The 17,127-nt window shown below is 32.2% G+C and overlaps 2 protein-coding genes and 1 long non-coding RNA gene across 3 annotated transcripts; 2 read left to right on the forward strand and 1 right to left on the reverse strand.

Moving 5' to 3' along the window:
- Positions 1–152: 152 nt before the first annotated feature.
- On the forward strand, positions 153–1,481 carry LOC148788919 (uncharacterized). Its single transcript, XR_016064112.1, has 2 exons — positions 153–773; positions 852–1,481. It is a non-coding gene; the product is annotated as an uncharacterized LOC148788919 (long non-coding RNA).
- Positions 1,482–4,363: 2,882 nt separating this feature from the next.
- LOC105176866 (heavy metal-associated isoprenylated plant protein 24) lies at positions 4,364–5,895 on the forward strand. Its single transcript, XM_011099804.3, has 2 exons — positions 4,364–4,743; positions 5,353–5,895. The coding sequence occupies exons 1-2, from the start codon at positions 4,590–4,592 to the stop codon at positions 5,646–5,648; spliced, it is 450 nt and encodes a 149-aa protein (XP_011098106.2). The 5' UTR covers positions 4,364–4,589; the 3' UTR covers positions 5,649–5,895.
- Positions 5,896–8,182: 2,287 nt separating this feature from the next.
- Positions 8,183–13,227, reverse strand: LOC105176873 (zinc finger CCCH domain protein). The gene is made up of 3 exons (XM_011099813.3): positions 12,978–13,227; positions 10,238–10,373; positions 8,183–8,488 (listed from the first exon to the last, which is right to left on the reverse strand). Exons 1-2 carry the CDS (start codon positions 13,101–13,103, stop codon positions 10,239–10,241), a joined length of 261 nt encoding a protein of 86 aa, XP_011098115.1. The 5' UTR covers positions 13,104–13,227; the 3' UTR covers positions 8,183–8,488; position 10,238.
- Positions 13,228–17,127: the final 3,900 nt, after the last annotated feature.

The following is a 17,127-nucleotide window of genomic DNA, read 5'->3' on the forward strand; positions in this document are numbered from 1 at the left end:
ATTTATTAAAAAAGAATAATAGTTTATCACTTTATTTTAAAAAAATAAAAGAAAAAAATTGTCAATTTATTATAAAAAAAGATTTTATTTACACAATTATGTCACTAACAATTTTTTTTCTTTTTTTTTTTAGAAAAAAACAAAGTAAAAATTATTATTGTTTTTAATACTTGACTCTGATGATTAGTTACTGAGAGCCGCTGATTCACCTGAGAATACATAAAGCGAGATCACGACACGTGATACAGGCAACTGGGCTCTTTCAAACCCTATAAGTACACCATATATACTTCATTTATGAAAAAACATTTATTACACTCAATACTTTGAGATTGTTTTCTATTATTTCGATCCCAATACTAACTTAAGAATTAGAGGATCTAAGCTGAGAACCACCCAACAAGTCTAATGGTATGCTCTTTTCTTAGGTCCCACTACTATTCCGAAGAAGCGTGAGGTAGCTTAATGACCAGTGACCCAAATACTAACTTAAAAATCGGAGGGTACACTGTAAAAAAAGGCGGGATTTGTAATGATTTTTTTTGTAACGGCCATAATACACACGGCCTTTGTAACGGATTTGTAATGGATTGCATGTGCTGACGTCATTAAAAGGATAATAAAAAAAAAAAAAATTTGTAACGACCAAAACCGTTACAACACCCGCTACAAAATTGATATGTGCCCCAAACCATTACAATTTATAGGTGACTGCGATTTTCAGGTCCTATAGCGGGGGGTCGTCATCCGTTGGGGCGTACAAGTGGAAGATGGTAAGTATTTCAAATCATATTATTAATTTTATTTAATTTTTTTACTTTTAATTATTTTTTAAATTGATTTTTGAATAGGAAGCACAACTCGGATGCACCGTCACTCAAATCGAGGTGTTCGAGAAGGTCTACAAAAAGAAGGAGGATGACCAGCGGAGCAGCCCGAGGGTGGAGGAAGTCACGGTAAGTTTATATTAGTTTTTAATATAATTATTTAATATATTCGCTGGAGATGTTCTTGAGGATGATAGAGGAGCACCAAAGACAACAGAACAACAATGAAGACCCTCCATTGTCCTTTCAAGGCTCCGTGACCTCGGACGAGCAGTAGTTCTAGATGTCAGCAGCGGGTGGATTGAAGAGAGGCCAAGTATTCGGTCTCGACTCTGAGGCCCACCACTCGATTGCTGGACCATCCCAGGTGACCTAGTCGACTGCTCTCTTGCCCTCGCCACCATAGCCGCAGCACCCCGACATAGATGATCGGGTGTTGGCACTCGAGCGCTACATCAGTAGTGTTGATCTCAACTGGCCCGATTATCTAGTGTCCGAGCCTCCAGCTGATTCTCCAACACCCGACGGTAACGGCGACGAACACATGGCCGCTGGGGATAATAATTTAGATTAGAATTTTTTTCAGTATTTTGTAGAGATACAATTTTGTAATAATAATTTAATTTTCGTAATTGAATTATTATTATTTTGTTATATTATGTGTGTTTTATATAAATTTATTTACTTCGGTTTGCAAAAATAAAATTTAAAATATATTAGATAAAATAAATTTTTAAATATATAAAACAAATTTTAATAAAATAAAGTAAAATAAATATTATAAGATATTAAAAAATAATAAATTTTGTAAATGCATTTGCAATGGCTTTTGTAATACCAATAAAATATATAATTCAGGCCGTTACAAAGAATATGCCAAAAACAGTTACAAATTAAAATCCTGGTCGTTCCAAAAATCGTTACAAAATAAGTGAAAAAAAAAAGTTACAAATGCAGTGCCAAAAACAGATACAAATGCAATACAAAATAATTACAAAGAGTATTACAAAAATCATTGTAAATATCTGATGAAATCATACCTAAATGTGTTACAAAGGCCGTTACAATAACATTTATATCAAATATACCCTAGCAGTTACAAAAGTTGTTCCAACTTTTTTTTTTTTTTTCATGTTACTAGTTTTGTAACAGTTACTACAGACCGTCACAAAAACCATTATTATTTGTAACGGTGTTTGTGCAAGCCATTACAAATACTTTGTAACGCCTTGTTTAGTCGCGGTAGGCCTAGCCATTACAAAAAGAAAAGGCATTACAAATTTTTTTAAAAAAAATTGTTCCAATAAAGTAATTTTTTTGTACTAGGTGTAAGTTAAAAACCTTCCAACAAGTCTAATGATATTCTCTTTTCTCAGGTCCCAATATTATCCGAAGAAGCATGAGGTAGCTCAATGATTTGCGACTGAATCAAATAGTATGTCGAGAAATATTAATGATTATTTGTAGAAAATATTAAAAATAAACAAAAATTACTAAAAAGGGAAAATTTATAGAAACAGCATGAACAACAATCGAGATGAAAGAATTTTGTGGCGATCGATGAATGAGGGGTTAACTTCTTGTTGGAAGTCTACGTCTCTCCGTAATACCTTTCAAATTAAAAGTTACATATATACATATATATATATATAAAAGCTCTATTAACAAATTTGTCACATGGAGTATTAAAATTTTAAATTAGTATATATTCAAATACTCTAAAACTTAACATAAAAATTAGCCTCTTATTACATCAAAAAATTTATTTAAATGGTTTTAATTGATTTGACGACGACTACAATAATAATAATAATAATAATAATAATAATAATAATAATAATAATAATATAATATCAATATTGACGATCGATATGTATAAAGCACTCATTTTCCACATTATTTAAATTTATAATTCTTGGCGATGTTTGAAGGAAATTATTCTTTGAGCGTCTCAATTTGCACTTCTTTTGGAATATTTTCTCAGCAATAATTTACTTGGAAATTAAAATGCTTATATTTTTTTTTTATAAAATACAACAAGATAAAATAAAAAATCCAAATTGAACTGCATTTATTACACATTTCTTGTACTTGATCAATATACATATATATATATATATATATATATCCCTTTGATTTGTTTGCACTAGCTATCTTTTGATGCAAATGATCAAAATAGTACAAACTGCAAGAGGGAACAAAGCACAAAAATACAAAACTTGCAAAAGTACCCATAAAATTATTCCAATATTCAAAACTGAATTATTTTTGCTTTTCGGGTTCTATTTTATTTTCTTTTAAATTTATATATATATATATATATATTATGCTATGTGTATAAAGTATTCATTTGTAAATAAATCTATTCATTAGGAAAACAATTAAAATCTGCTACAATGACCACAATTAAATAGAATCGGTACAAAAAACTAGTTTTTCCACAGCTAAGAGTCATGGTAAAAATATTTAACATGGCTTTTAGTCATGACAAATGTTCTAACCACCCTTACAAAAATCATGACCAGTAATCGTTGCATAGCTACGATTAATGACTATTTACTACGACAATTTGTTATTAACCATAATTAATGTTATATTTCTTGTAGTGATTGTATGATTTATATGTACACATGGCCAGCTGTATTTATGAATTTAAGTATGAAATCAAATAACAATTAAAATGTACAATAATTTTAATTTTTTCTTGACATATCAGTTTAGTAATATAAATCGTACATGAAACTGTCACTATAAATATATAATTAATTAATAACACATCAGTAGAGACAACACAAATTGGTATTAGTGAGAATAACAAATTATTGTACTGACGTTTTACATTTATCACTTATTATTTTTACTAATAACTTTATACACAATTTTTATCGTCAATTCTTGTAAATAACAAATTCCATAAAATAATTATCATTACGATCAAAATTATGAAATTCATTATTATAACAAAATAAAAGTTCTTGTGAATCACTAAATACATATAGTCGACATGATAATATTAAAATTATTACCTAATATTTAATTCTTTTTGTCTCTAATTTTTGGTAAAAAGTTTTAGAATAAGGTCCCTTTTTCTCCCGGGACAAAACCCTAAAACTTTACTGGGAATAAACTTTTACGTACCTTTCGTATGGCCAAAGTATGAATATCCCTAACAACAAAAAATCCATACTAACAATACCAATAAATTATTACTTAGAAAAAATAACCAAACTTAAATGCTACCTATGTATATATATATAGGAAAAAACGCAAGCAACTTCCTTGTGATATCGCAAATTACCCCCTAATGAAGAAACAAATAGCAATTTACCTTCTTGTATTTTTAAAAATACAACAATTTATCCTCTTATGATTTTTAAAATGAAGCAATTTACCTCCCTGTATAAGGAGGTAAATTGTTTCATTTTAAAAAATATAAGAGGATAAATTGCTATATTTTTTTTAATGGAGGTAATGTGCTCATTTTCAATATGAGGGTAAATTGCTTCATCCTATATATATATACATCTTCGATATAGGCGTTCTCCACATCTCCATTTTCATCATCAACCAAACAATACCACGTACAAAATCTTCCTTCCCTTAACCTACCTACATTACTCTCTCTCTCTCATCTCTCTGTTGTATTATTATTGAAAGAGATCAGAAGAGGGTTTATAAATTTGATCATAGTTTTAGTTTATATTTTGGGGATCAGAAGCGTTGCATCGATCGGTAGGACGTGGACAGAAGAAGGGGAAGAAGATGGGAGTTGAAGGGACAATTGATTACATAGCTGATCTGATCAGCAGCACAAAGAAGAAGAAGAAGAAGCAGCTCAACACTGTGTCTCTCAAGGTTAGGATGGACTGTGAGGGCTGTGGCCAGAGAATTAAGAATGTCCTCTCTGGCCTCAAAGGTATATTTCATTAATTATACATACATACCATACAACTAATTATCTTGAAACTTAATTAACTAAGTACCTAAGTGATTAATCAGTATTCATCACGATTTTTATATATAATTAATAATTAATTGTAGCGAAAAATCATATATTGTTTGAGGATACTAAATGTTTTTGCTAAAATTTGGAGGAGGTTTTCTTTATTTAAAATTTTTATTCTTAAATTAATGAATCATATATGTTTTAGGTAGTATATATATATAATTATAATTTAAACCATAGTTTATATGATCATTTCATTTTATTTTTTAAAACTTGCAAAAGACAATTTAGTTAAGTAATTACCATTTTAATTCATTTAACTGGTCGTACCAATTATAGAGTTTGTTAATTATATTAGAAAATAGGGAGTAATAGATCTTCACCCGTAAAATTCCATATTAAATAACTTAATAATTTACATTAAAATTTAAGATTTTGATAACCATCAATATTATTGTGATCAATCAAAAAATAAGTATTTCGATATGATCATAATAATATAATAAAAAAGAAAATAATTTTTTTAATATGTAGAAATAGTGATTATTATAAGGTTATTGCATGAATGCATGCATGCAGGAGCAAAATCAGTGGAGGTGGACTGGAAAATTCAGAAGGCAACAGTGTACGGTTTTGTGGATGCTAAGAAAGTGCTCAAGGCAGCTCAGGCAACTGGGAAGAAAGCTGAGCCGTGGCCTTATGTGCCCTACGAACTCATCGCCCACCCCTACGCCTCCGGCGTCTACGACAAGAAGGCGCCGCCCAATCTTGTCCGTGGCACCGACGAGCCAGGCGTCGCCACTCTCAACCCTGTCGAGGAGAAGTACTCTCTCATGTTCAGTGACGACAATCCACATGCTTGCTCTATCATGTAGATCTATTTGCATCGTAAATGAAAACCATTCGTGCTCGAACTCAATATATATACGTACGATGGTTGTTATGTTAGTCGTTCGTTCCTTTTCTTGTCTTTTAATTATACTATTATACATAAATATATATATATATATATATATATATATATGGTTTCTGATAAATTTCTATGGAAATTTTGATGGAACCATTCATATTTGTATCAAATTATATGTGTGATGATATATTACTTTATTGGTGCATAGTTAATTTCTTGTTTTTCTTTCCCATCTATTGTAATTTATTTAGAAAAAACAAAAAGCCAACTTTTGTAATTTTTGGGTGTTTTTTTTTTTTTTTTGAATAAATCGACAACTATCAACAACTATAACAATCATATACTAATGACCAATATCAGATAACTATATTTAATCAACAACTATTATTAAAATAGAACAACACCTACTAATAGACCTCAATTTCTCCAATTGAGCTAGACCTTGTTCCCATAATTTTTGATTTTATATAGATAAGTTTCCCTTGAAACTAGCTACACCACTTAGTATATTTTACGTGGCTACAGACTAAGGCTGTGTCTACTTTGACGTATTAGTTTGTGCAATAAAATTAAATTAATACGATGTTTACTTTCTTGTACGGGAGCTTGTACAAATCTAAAGCTTGATATTATTTACTGTTTCACTTATATAAGTAATATCGAGAGGTGGTAATAGATTAGTACAAGGCTGCCCCTTTTCCATTTCCCAAAATAATCCTTAATTTTTGGTCAAAAAATAACAAGTACATTTTGTTTCTTCCACCTATTTTTGCATTCTTGGAATTGGAAGTCTTTCATTTTTCCTCCTTCAAGCTTCGTCTGCCGTTTGTAAATTTCCTTTTTTAGGTAAATATAAATTTTATTAATAAAATAAGATCGTACAGTACAACAGTGCTCAACTGGTGGTTTCTTCCTCAACAGGCCAAGGGATACGCCATAATCTATATAACGCACATGAACTAACAGAACGAGATAAATTTACTATTTGTAAATTTCACGTTCTTGCCTTTCTCCCCCCCCCCCCCACCCCACCCCAAAACCTTGAACCCTAGCTGAAAACTGTAAGAAAGAAGCTCCATTGAACTTTGGCGACTCATTTTTCGAGACCCATAAGCAAGAAACTCGATTTGATATTTAAGTTCTTTTTTTTTTATTATTTTTGCAGATCGGTTTGCTGGAAAAAAAAAGAAAAGAAAAAAGAGCAGCTTCATTTCTTAAGCCTAATAAATTCGTTAAAGTAAAAAAAATTCAAAAAATTCTAATTTTGAAATCGAAGAACAACATTGAAAGCTTCAAAATTATAAACTTTTGACAGGTGTAGACGAAATCGGCAACTTTGGGTTTGGATCTCTCTAGCAAAAAGACCTCCAATAGTGGAAGATTAGTGTTAGGACAAATTCTATAATTTGGGGCAAGCCTTTTGCTGTCACTTTAAATTTGAAAAACAAGGACTAAAATGTCATTTTGCCACCAAAAATGGCAAGGAACCATAAAAGTAAACACAATATAAAATTAGTCAGCTCTTCTTAATACATGACTTTTTATTATTCATTTAGTAAAGGTCAGCCTATCACTTATTTTAACTTCATCCTCAAAGTAAACGGAGCCTAAAAGTCATAATATTTGTTATTAATTATGATGAAATAAAATCATATGCAAAAGTTTAATTTATCTATTATGATAAAATATTTATCAGGACCAACTACTTTTTAGCTACGCCCCGTAAAAACCACAACCACCAAACATTGAGCAACTGTAATTAATAGTGTATATTATAATTATTTATTTTTAATCATGATAATTAATTATAATTAAATATTATATTTTTTTTAGTGTAAACATTATTGGGCTCGCAAGACTGACCCTTGTTATAATCCTCCGATCCTTAATCTGATGTCATCTCAGAGAACAAAAGAATTTGAAAGGTTTTAAATTATTCCGGCAACAAATATGGATGTGGTTTAATGAAGGTTTTGAAGGATATCTAATAGTTGGGAGCAAAATTGTATAGTAAGTACCATAAGATAAGTTTATTTCATTTTTGATTCCTCGCGTCCCCATTTCATCAGACGTATCACATTTGATCTTATTAAGCAACACATTGATAGCCTTTTGTGACATGCACATATATACCGGTTAAATCTGCATCTAGAAGAAAACTCCATCACTCTTTTAATTACGTTTGTCGATGAATAGGATAAAACTCTACCAAATCCCGTACCCTCAAAAAGTCCAGTAGAATAATTAATGAACCAACAGGTCTGAGATCTCTCTTTCTCTGTCTCTTTCTGTCTCCTGCAATGGTGCACTTTCGGGCCCAAGGTAAAATAATTAAGTGGATCATACAATGTGAAAAATACAAGGAAAGAAAAACGAAAACAAATAACTGATAACATCACATCCCTATTAATATTTATATATATGAAACTATATATTATTTTTTCATTTATGTAGTACCCTCTAACGACACTACGACTGTATCTTCCTTAAATGTCACACTTAAAGTAAACCCCATTTATATATATATATTATTATGCACATAATCCAGTTTTTGCTGAATTTATATATACATAATCTCATCATCACAACTAGTATATTTATCTTCTCATCCACAAGATTATACATATCTATTAAAATACACAATATGAAATTGTTATAATTAGTTCAAATGTCATTATCCCTTTTAATCCAATGTGAGACTTCTTTTCTTATTGATGATGAGGAGGAAATTGCCCGTGGCCCGACTTGACTGGAATGCAAAATTTGTACCTAGCTCTTGGTGAGTAGACACAACGAAATCCATACCTAAAAAATGTTAGCAGAGAAATGAGCCTGCAACACCATAAGTAAATAACCCAAACACCTATATTTGCACATTAAATATAGTTTCAAGCAAGACAAAATTAAGCAACATATATAAAATATAATCAATTTGATTCCAACACATTTCATTCTATTTCACAATGTAATCATCTCATAAATAACAATTAATTAAACCCTTCATTTCTTAATTTGCTTACCAAAAGGTGATATAGTGTTTTTTACCACCAACTCAATCTCACTGTTCATCAAATAATCTTTAAATGAATTCGATTCCCTTGACATGCCACATACACTCATCAATCTCATTTCTCAACAATGCTCTGTTCATTTCACATTATAACTCTTTTCATATTACATCATAGCTCTTTCATTTTATTTTGCCACACAAGCTATTCTAGTAAACAACTAGTTATGTTAAACCTCATTTCAACATATTTTCATTTAAGCACCAATAACACATGTTCAACAAATGAAATATTTCATTCATTTTCTCATTTCACTTTCACAACATAATTATTCATATTAAATCATCAACCGCTTATACAATTTAAATAGGGGCAAAATATTGTTTTAATTCCATAAAATAAAGGTAGAATTTGTTTTGGTACCACAATTATGGCAGGTGACGCATTTAGTTTCACAACACTCAAAATCACGCCTTTCTAATCCCAGAAAATATGATTTTGGGACGTTTTAGTCCCAAAATCACAACACCTTTTTATTCCCAAACAATGCCTTTTTAGTCCCAAACCACAACATACATGACTTTTTTGGACTAAAATTGCGTGATCCCATAGTTGCGGTACCAAAACAAATTCTGTGCTTCTTTTATGGGAGTCAAAAAATAGATTAGCTCCAACATGAATAATAAACTTACATAAAAGTAATGTCACAAGGAAAGTATATAGATAATACTAATTATTTATTTATTTCGATCTTGTAGCGATTTAAAGAGCATATACAGAGTTGTTCACTCCTCTGCTTTATCACCGCATCCTATAATAAGTCACAATGCATATAACCAATATATCGATAATATTGTGATTTCTAAATAAAATATTAAATATTATTCGTATAGTTTTCAACAATCTTTTAGTATTCATTTCTATCGACATTCAAATCTTCATTCCGTTTCTTCTAAATAACTAGACAATCTAAGCTTCCTAAAGACATATATAGTTTGTCAATTAACTCATAAGAATTTATTTTATTAAACCCCTCATCTTCTTACAGCTACCGTTCTTAATAACAATTTTGGATTAAATTATCTCAAAATCCCATATTTCTTTTTGATAAATATAATATTTTCAAGTATAACTTTCTAATATTTATCAAATGTAATTTTCTAATATTCCTATCTATTTTTATATAAATTCCTCACTATTATAGCAACTAATTAAATACCTACCCATATAATTAAATATTTGATTAATCAATCCAATTAAATTAAACAAATCCATTAAGAAAATGATTAAATCTAATAAATTAAGTAATTTAATTAATCAATCATAACATCCCACTATATAGAATCTGATTGACAGACGAATCTTGCTGTATGAACTGGGAGAAATTAAGTCATGAATCGAGAATGAAAGATCATTAGTCATATGACACTGTTCTGTGATGGGCTTGTCTGCATAAACACCTATTATTTCACTTAATGAAAATAATGACATTAACAATTTCTCTAAAGAAAATACAATTGAAATGCACTAAACTATTGAAGCTAACCTTAGTAACGTGTGTTATCGAAAACCCAGGGTTCATGCTGAAAAAGCTCACGACCATTCATTTGAACCAGCCCTGCAGCTATATCCTCTGCACGTTTCCTTTCTGCTTCAGCTTTTCTGGCAGAGGCATCAGCATCCTGTAAGAGACAATATGCATAACCTAAAATCTCCAGAATCAAACAAGAAAAAGAATATATACTAGGGTTCTACTACGTAATATTTTTTTTCTCAATTAAGTACTGGTTTTTCCATCAAGTAAAAGATCAGAATCTCTTCATTAGAAAATACCAACAGTTCCGATTAAATTTTAATGGGGTTGCTTGCAGCAGACTAACAGGAAGATTTATATTTTTGAGATGTAAGTACAACAGTTCTCGACTTCTATAACCAAAAGTAATAACCTAAAATACCACAACCTACCATATTCTCATAGGCGCACAGCTACCGCTTAGTTATGATTTCAAAATTTATTGATAATGCCGAAATACATGCACAAATACTTTTTCCCCTCAATCACAATTTGGTGTGGCCATCCTGCAGTGTGATTATGATTAATGGATTTCCAGTCATGTCCTCCACACATTTCAAGCTGACAATGATAACATGCTTTTATAATATAAAATGAAAAGTAAATCAAAATAGAATTCTTTCTCATTAATCTATAAAGTAGAACTGCTAGGATCATAGTCTTAGGATCACAGGAGTAAATATAGCAATGTTCCAAATGTTTAGAACTTCAATCAGGGAATGAATCCAGGACCGATAGGGAAACAAATATTTCAGAAAATATCTAAGTAATAAAAAATTCAAATATAGAATCTTAGTGCATTACATAAGTATTCCTTACTATCACATTCGACCAGTGAGATAGAATAAATAAATATACCAATGGCCTAGATCAACTGCGTGTGCTTTAATTTCAAACTCAGCTTCCTCCAACAAAAGCACATTTCTTATCCCAGCCTACTCCAATAACCGCGTCGAGTTTGTGTAATGCTGAAATAAGAGAGTTGTCTAAAAAATGGTCAATGATAAAATAGCATTTTTCTTTTCCATTTTTTGGTGCAATTTGGACCTAGAAAGTTATTGTCACTATCCAACACCTCCACTGCTCCGCTCATTTGCAGATTGCATGATTTTTATCGCTTTCTGTTTTTTTTTTCTCTTTTTTTGTTTTGGAAAATAATGTTCTTCTCAAGATTCTGAAAAACTGTTAGAATTACTTCCTTCTCATTGCTTCCTTTAGTCGTATTCTACTATTTCTGCTTTATAGCTTACAGAACCAACATCACAGAACAAGCTCAAAGGAAAGAGGTTCCGGAAACAAGCAGATGCTGCTTCGCTCAATAAGCTGAACATGACTACCACAACACCCAATGAAAAGAATAATTCCGTATTGTTCCGAAAAGTCATTTTTCCTGAGAAGAAGAAAAGGAAAAAAGCATGGGGTATGAAATCCTTCGAGTTCCTTCATCTTCTCTCCATTTTATACACCTTCATCTTCTCTCCATTTTATACAACAGAAGGATTCAGTACAATTAACAGAATGATGCAGGTAGCTGAGCTATACTATCTATGGGGGTTTCCAGGGAGAACTCCTTACAACTTAAGATTGGTATTGGGAAAAGTAAGAACACTACATTGATATTCAGAAAAATGATAAATATTAAACTGCTAAACAAATTTTCTGCATGTTGGTTAAACATTGACCTCTCTCAAAGATCATATGATCTACATTATCAGCTCAAATAAGACAATCGTAACGAATGAAGCCCACAACACGAGTCTCTGAAATAATACCAGACTTTAATCGACTAGAATAATGAAAAAACTCATTTTGTGCCACCAGGGTTATGCAATCAAATCTCATTCGAAAACCCAATGATTAGTACATTTCCATTGCATAATACAAAGTCCTCTTGTGTGATTTAGAAACATGCTAATAGAACTCTGTACCCTGACCCCGTCAAAGAAACCAAGAAGATTAAAAAGAGAACATGCACCAAAAGTAGATGAAAGATGTTTAAAGCTATCAGATGATTATTTATGCTGGGAAGCTATTCTATGCGGCTATGGTAATTAATAGAGGGAATGCATCCAGTTCAATGGGCTTCTGACTAGAATGTAACATGGGAATTGTGTGTTGTGTTTATATTTTACTGATTAAGCAGCACTGGAATTGATTTACTCTTTAGTTGAACAATAATAAGTTTAGTTAGCCTAGTTCAACAGTAGTTCTGACAGCATTGAAAATTTTAATTTTGAATCTTTAGCAAGTATAAAAAGTCAAATTCATTCAGTTTCAATCAACTTAACAGTCAAAAATGTGAATTCATGAACAATAAAGCTGTAATGCACTAAGAATTTCAATCCCTTCTTCTAGTATCGAAGCTACACTTCTCAAACCTATATGCACAATGCAAAATCTAAAGAGGCTTGACATGTAGACTACCAAATTACTAGCCCAGCATCTATAAGATCAATTTTTATATTTTTTCTTGACCGAGATAACTCTCATTCATTCACAAAGCCCCAGCATAAATCACCAATTTGCTGAATTCTTTCTAGCTTCATCACTCAGAAACAAAGCACCAATATCCAAAACAAGAGCAAAAAAGAATAACTGGCTGTACATAAAAGAAAAAACCATGTTTCTATAAAGAAACCAGAGATAAAACCTAATACCACAAAAACCGGAAAAGGAAAATCCGCGTAAACAGAGAAAGAGACAGAGAAAGGACCTTCCGGCGCTTCCAGGCGACAAATTGAGCTTGTGTGATTGAATTAGGGTTGGGATTCGGAACTGTCGTGGGGCTTGGTATACGGGTTTCAGCATCTTGTTCGTTTTTCTCAGCTTCCGCACCCATTATTCTCTTCTCCTTGAAAGAAGAAATTTCCCGATGGGGATTCAGAAGTCAGAGCGGAGGCGATTGCCGGTGGCGGGGCGGTATGATATGGGTTGTTGTAAGTCACCCTCTTAAGACTCTTTGTTGTACTCATTTTTTCGCCAATGTAATAAATAATATTTTACACTTTAAAATATATTATAATAAAAATAAAATATATAAATTAATACATAATATTAAAAAAATAGTCTTTCTAAGTTATTCATAATAATTATTCCCCAAACTAACAAATATTACACTTACTCCCATAATTAAATTTTTAGATAAAATTATCTTTATATATATGTTCAGTTCAAACTGGCAAAGGGATCCCCCACAAAATAGACTGACAAAGGGAAGAGCCTGAAGGCATCTCCTACTCGGACCATGATTAAAGCTCGACAGATATTCGACCCAAAAGGCCCACACACACTCTCATACGTGACATTTCATTAATCCCGAGGTCAACGTCCATATTGGACCACATCAGCCCTAGGAGGACTCCCCCCGGCAACTAGGACAGCCCAGGAGAAGGGAGGCGCTCCTAAAACCCGGGACTTTTAAACCTAAACGAACTCCCCGCAAAATATGAGTCCTCGCACGAAAGGAGTCCTTCCTTAGGCAAAGACGTGTTGTTGTAGGCTAATCAAATGAAGATAAGACCAAGTCAAGCCTTATCAACACGAATTTTGACCCTTTCTTCTGAGGATAAAGGAGGTGTGTAAAGTCCCAAGAGAGGGGAACACCCTCTCATATATACATGTTCAATCTCTTTACGGGGACACCCTCCAAAATTTGGAAAATCACTCTCTATTCTTACTTTAGCATTCGAATTGCACTATAATCACAATTTCTCCTGTAAATTTCTTCTCGATTTCTCATTATGATTTATTTTTATAATTATTTATTCCTAAATCTATATCCAAGGAAATAGTAGAAAGTTTCTTTATGTGAATTCTACCAGATATCGGTTTCTTAGATGTGGTCGTGAACCTGGCTTTATATATAAATATATGTGGATATCGTATATTGATTGTTTATATAATTAGTTGTGGATTATTTGTTAGAATACCTTAATATATGTGCTTGTAATAAATGGACGTGAGAGTGGTATGATTATGTGATCGTATAATTGGTTGTTGCTTAAAATCGAATTAAGAAGTTATTATTGAGTAAGTATTATTATGGAGAATATAATGATGAAGTAGTGATATTATCGTTGTAACTTGAAATAAAAGATGATGCTTACCTAGTTGGGAACACAGTCAATGGTTTATGATAATGTGATTGATGATGTGATATGAAAAATATATGAATTAAGCTAGGTACCATGGCGCGTAGGGAATCGGGGTATTCTGGGCAGCAGGGAATATCCTGTGCTATTAGCTACACACTGGGGTGGTGTGCGGATACCATACTTATTGTGATGTCCTGTGCTGATATTGCTATACAGCTGGAGTAAAAGAGTGTGGGGATATTACATACAACGGGTATCCTGTGCTGTATATGCTATGACGATGAGATATGATGGCCGGAAAACCATTGACTGATGTACTCCAATTAGAGTAAGTAGGGTCCTTAGCTAATAAACGATAACGCAAATATTATATCATGGATTGATTTACAGTTGTGGTATGTATTACTACTAATATTTGATATTGCTATATGACGAATGACTGTTAGTTGATGTGACTGCTTGTACGTAAATTGTTGCATGTATATATTTATAAAATTATTAGCTATACTTATTGAGTAGGCAGCTCATTCCTTGCCACGTACTTTTCAGGATATAGGTCACATTGACTAGCCACATTGAACTTTGAGCCGTGCCGTCGTTCTTATTAGGTGGGTCAGTCGTGACATTTGAAACCAGAGTTTTTTGCTGTTTGGTTATTAAATATTCTAGTTTCTTATCGGGTTGGTATTTAAAGTTGTGGTACTACTTTTCTTGAGGTTATGCACATGAGGTCATCTAGTGAAGGTAAATTTAAACTTTTGGAGGTATCCATTACCTTTTGTGATATGTATATTATATTGATAAGTTAGAATTTATTTTACGGGTTGAAAGAGAATTACTTATAGAATGAGTTCTAATTAAAGAAATGACGAAATAGTGATAATTAGATGTAGCGAGTAGGGGGTGCTACAAGAATTTCTCTAAGTTGTCCACAAAATGAAAAGGTAAAGTTCTTGTTCTATTGCTAGATAGAACAAAGAACCAAGAAGAAAAACAACTCCAAACACAACACTATTGTTTAGTGCTTTTGAATTATTTTGTGTTCTAATTTTAATTCAATTCAAAATAAAACCTAAAGGAGAATATTTTTTAGAGAAAATTCGTGGTTTTGTGGTGGTTATGATGGATATGTGTGTAGTTTTGTATATCACATACAATTGAATTCAAAATTCAATAACTACTAAGTTTGCCTCCAAGGCAAACTATACGACCATATTCATATAACCTCCAACCATGATGAAATAACTCCTCCATCATGTTCATCATAGTGAGGAGTTTCAACTCCTTCTTAACTTGTTCCAACTACCCTCAAATGAGCTTGGACTTCAAATATGTACCGGGCTCGATTTAATGAAATTAAATCAAGCCCAACCAAAGTCAATTGATTCATTTAATCCAGTTAAATAAATCTAAAGCCAAATACTAATTAATTAATCCAATCAATTAATTAAGCCAAACTCGATAAATTAATCTAATTAATTTAAAGGTGTTAAGCCAAAAATTAATTAATCCAATTAATTAATTCTTGAGTCATCCATCAAATGGATTACTAAATAAATGATCAAATCATTTATATATATTCTCCTTGAATTAATTTAATCAAATTAAATTAATTCATTTCTTCTTGAATTAATTCTAAACTAATTCCACCAATTCCATCTAGGTTTATCCTCAGATACACTTGGGCTTGTGTCCAACACAATAATTAATTAAATCTAATTAATTAAGTTTTTTCCAATGAACCATTAATCGAAAATTCCCGTCACCATGGGTGGCCGTCTAGCAACGGTCCATAGTACTAGAGACTAGATGAATGTTGGCGTGAACACTTAGGCCCTCGAGTACCATACGGGTACGGTCCTACCATAATCCGTCTCCCAATCTAAGTCTAAGGCATGAAATTAGGCATCGGTTCCCATCCTTGACTAGATACTATGCTCGATAACTCAGATGCGCTTGCTTTATTGACTGATGTAGAAACCATTCCCTACTCAACTAATCGCTGTGGAATAGACTTTAAGAGCACCAACCATCTCAAAGCGCAGAGGATACTCGACTGTCATATACTGACAGGTGACGGATTCTATCTTGAAACCCATCATCCTCACTACATATTCTGATTGCACTGAACAGGACTTGTAATGACCGCATCCAAGATACGGTCATCTTTCATCAAATCTAAGATACAACCAAAACATGCATGCAACTGCCATGGTTCCTCAAGTTTAAGGACTAATCCCGTACTATCGGAGCCAGGAAGATCTAGTCATACCGACCAAGCCTCCAAGGCTTCCATATGATGACTTCCCGCTAGTCAGTTCAGTTGGCTTGACAACCTTGTCAACCACCCACTAACATTGCATAGACGTCCAACGTCTGTCGCCGATGAAACACGACACTCATCCAATGAATGCAATTTTAGTGCAAGTCTCAATAGGACTCTCGATGCCCAGTCTCGAGGTCCTCGACTTGAAACGTTTCAAATCTAACCTTCAGAAATTGGTTTTATGGCCACCATCCAATGCGCAGCCCAACTACATAGGTTGTACAATTTGATTTGTGGGCTTTGTTGTGATGTTAAGCTTATAAACATAATGAGTGAGCACAACAAATAAAATTGCCAGATAACGAATACTCACTTTATTCATAGATAATGTTACAATTACACCGAAATTGTTGGAACAGATTACATAAAGGCCAATGTAATTGACTTTTTGGTCACCTATTCTAACAATAGTTCTGTTGAAAAAAAAAATTAGGGACTAAATT

The sequence above is a fragment of the Sesamum indicum genome, linkage group LG2 (genome assembly GCF_026168435.1).
Source record: "Sesamum indicum cultivar Baizhima isolate 11 linkage group LG2, ASM2616843v1, whole genome shotgun sequence".
NCBI classification, from domain to species: domain Eukaryota; kingdom Viridiplantae; phylum Streptophyta; class Magnoliopsida; order Lamiales; family Pedaliaceae; genus Sesamum; species Sesamum indicum.

Excerpts from the sequence above, each read along its gene's own strand:
- LOC105176866 (XM_011099804.3), top strand. The coding sequence starts at position 4,590 with ATGGGAGTTGAAGGGACAATTGATTACATAGCTGATCTGATCAGCAGC. Across the intron at positions 4,744-5,352 it reads TGTCCTCTCTGGCCTCAAAG|GAGCAAAATCAGTGGAGGTG; the intron begins GTATATTTCATT and ends GCATGCATGCAG.
- LOC105176873 (XM_011099813.3), bottom strand. The coding sequence starts at position 13,103 with ATGGGTGCGGAAGCTGAGAAAAACGAACAAGATGCTGAAACCCGTATA. Across the intron at positions 10,374-12,977 it reads TCGCCTGGAAGCGCCGGAAG|GATGCTGATGCCTCTGCCAG; the intron begins GTCCTTTCTCTG and ends TGTCTCTTACAG.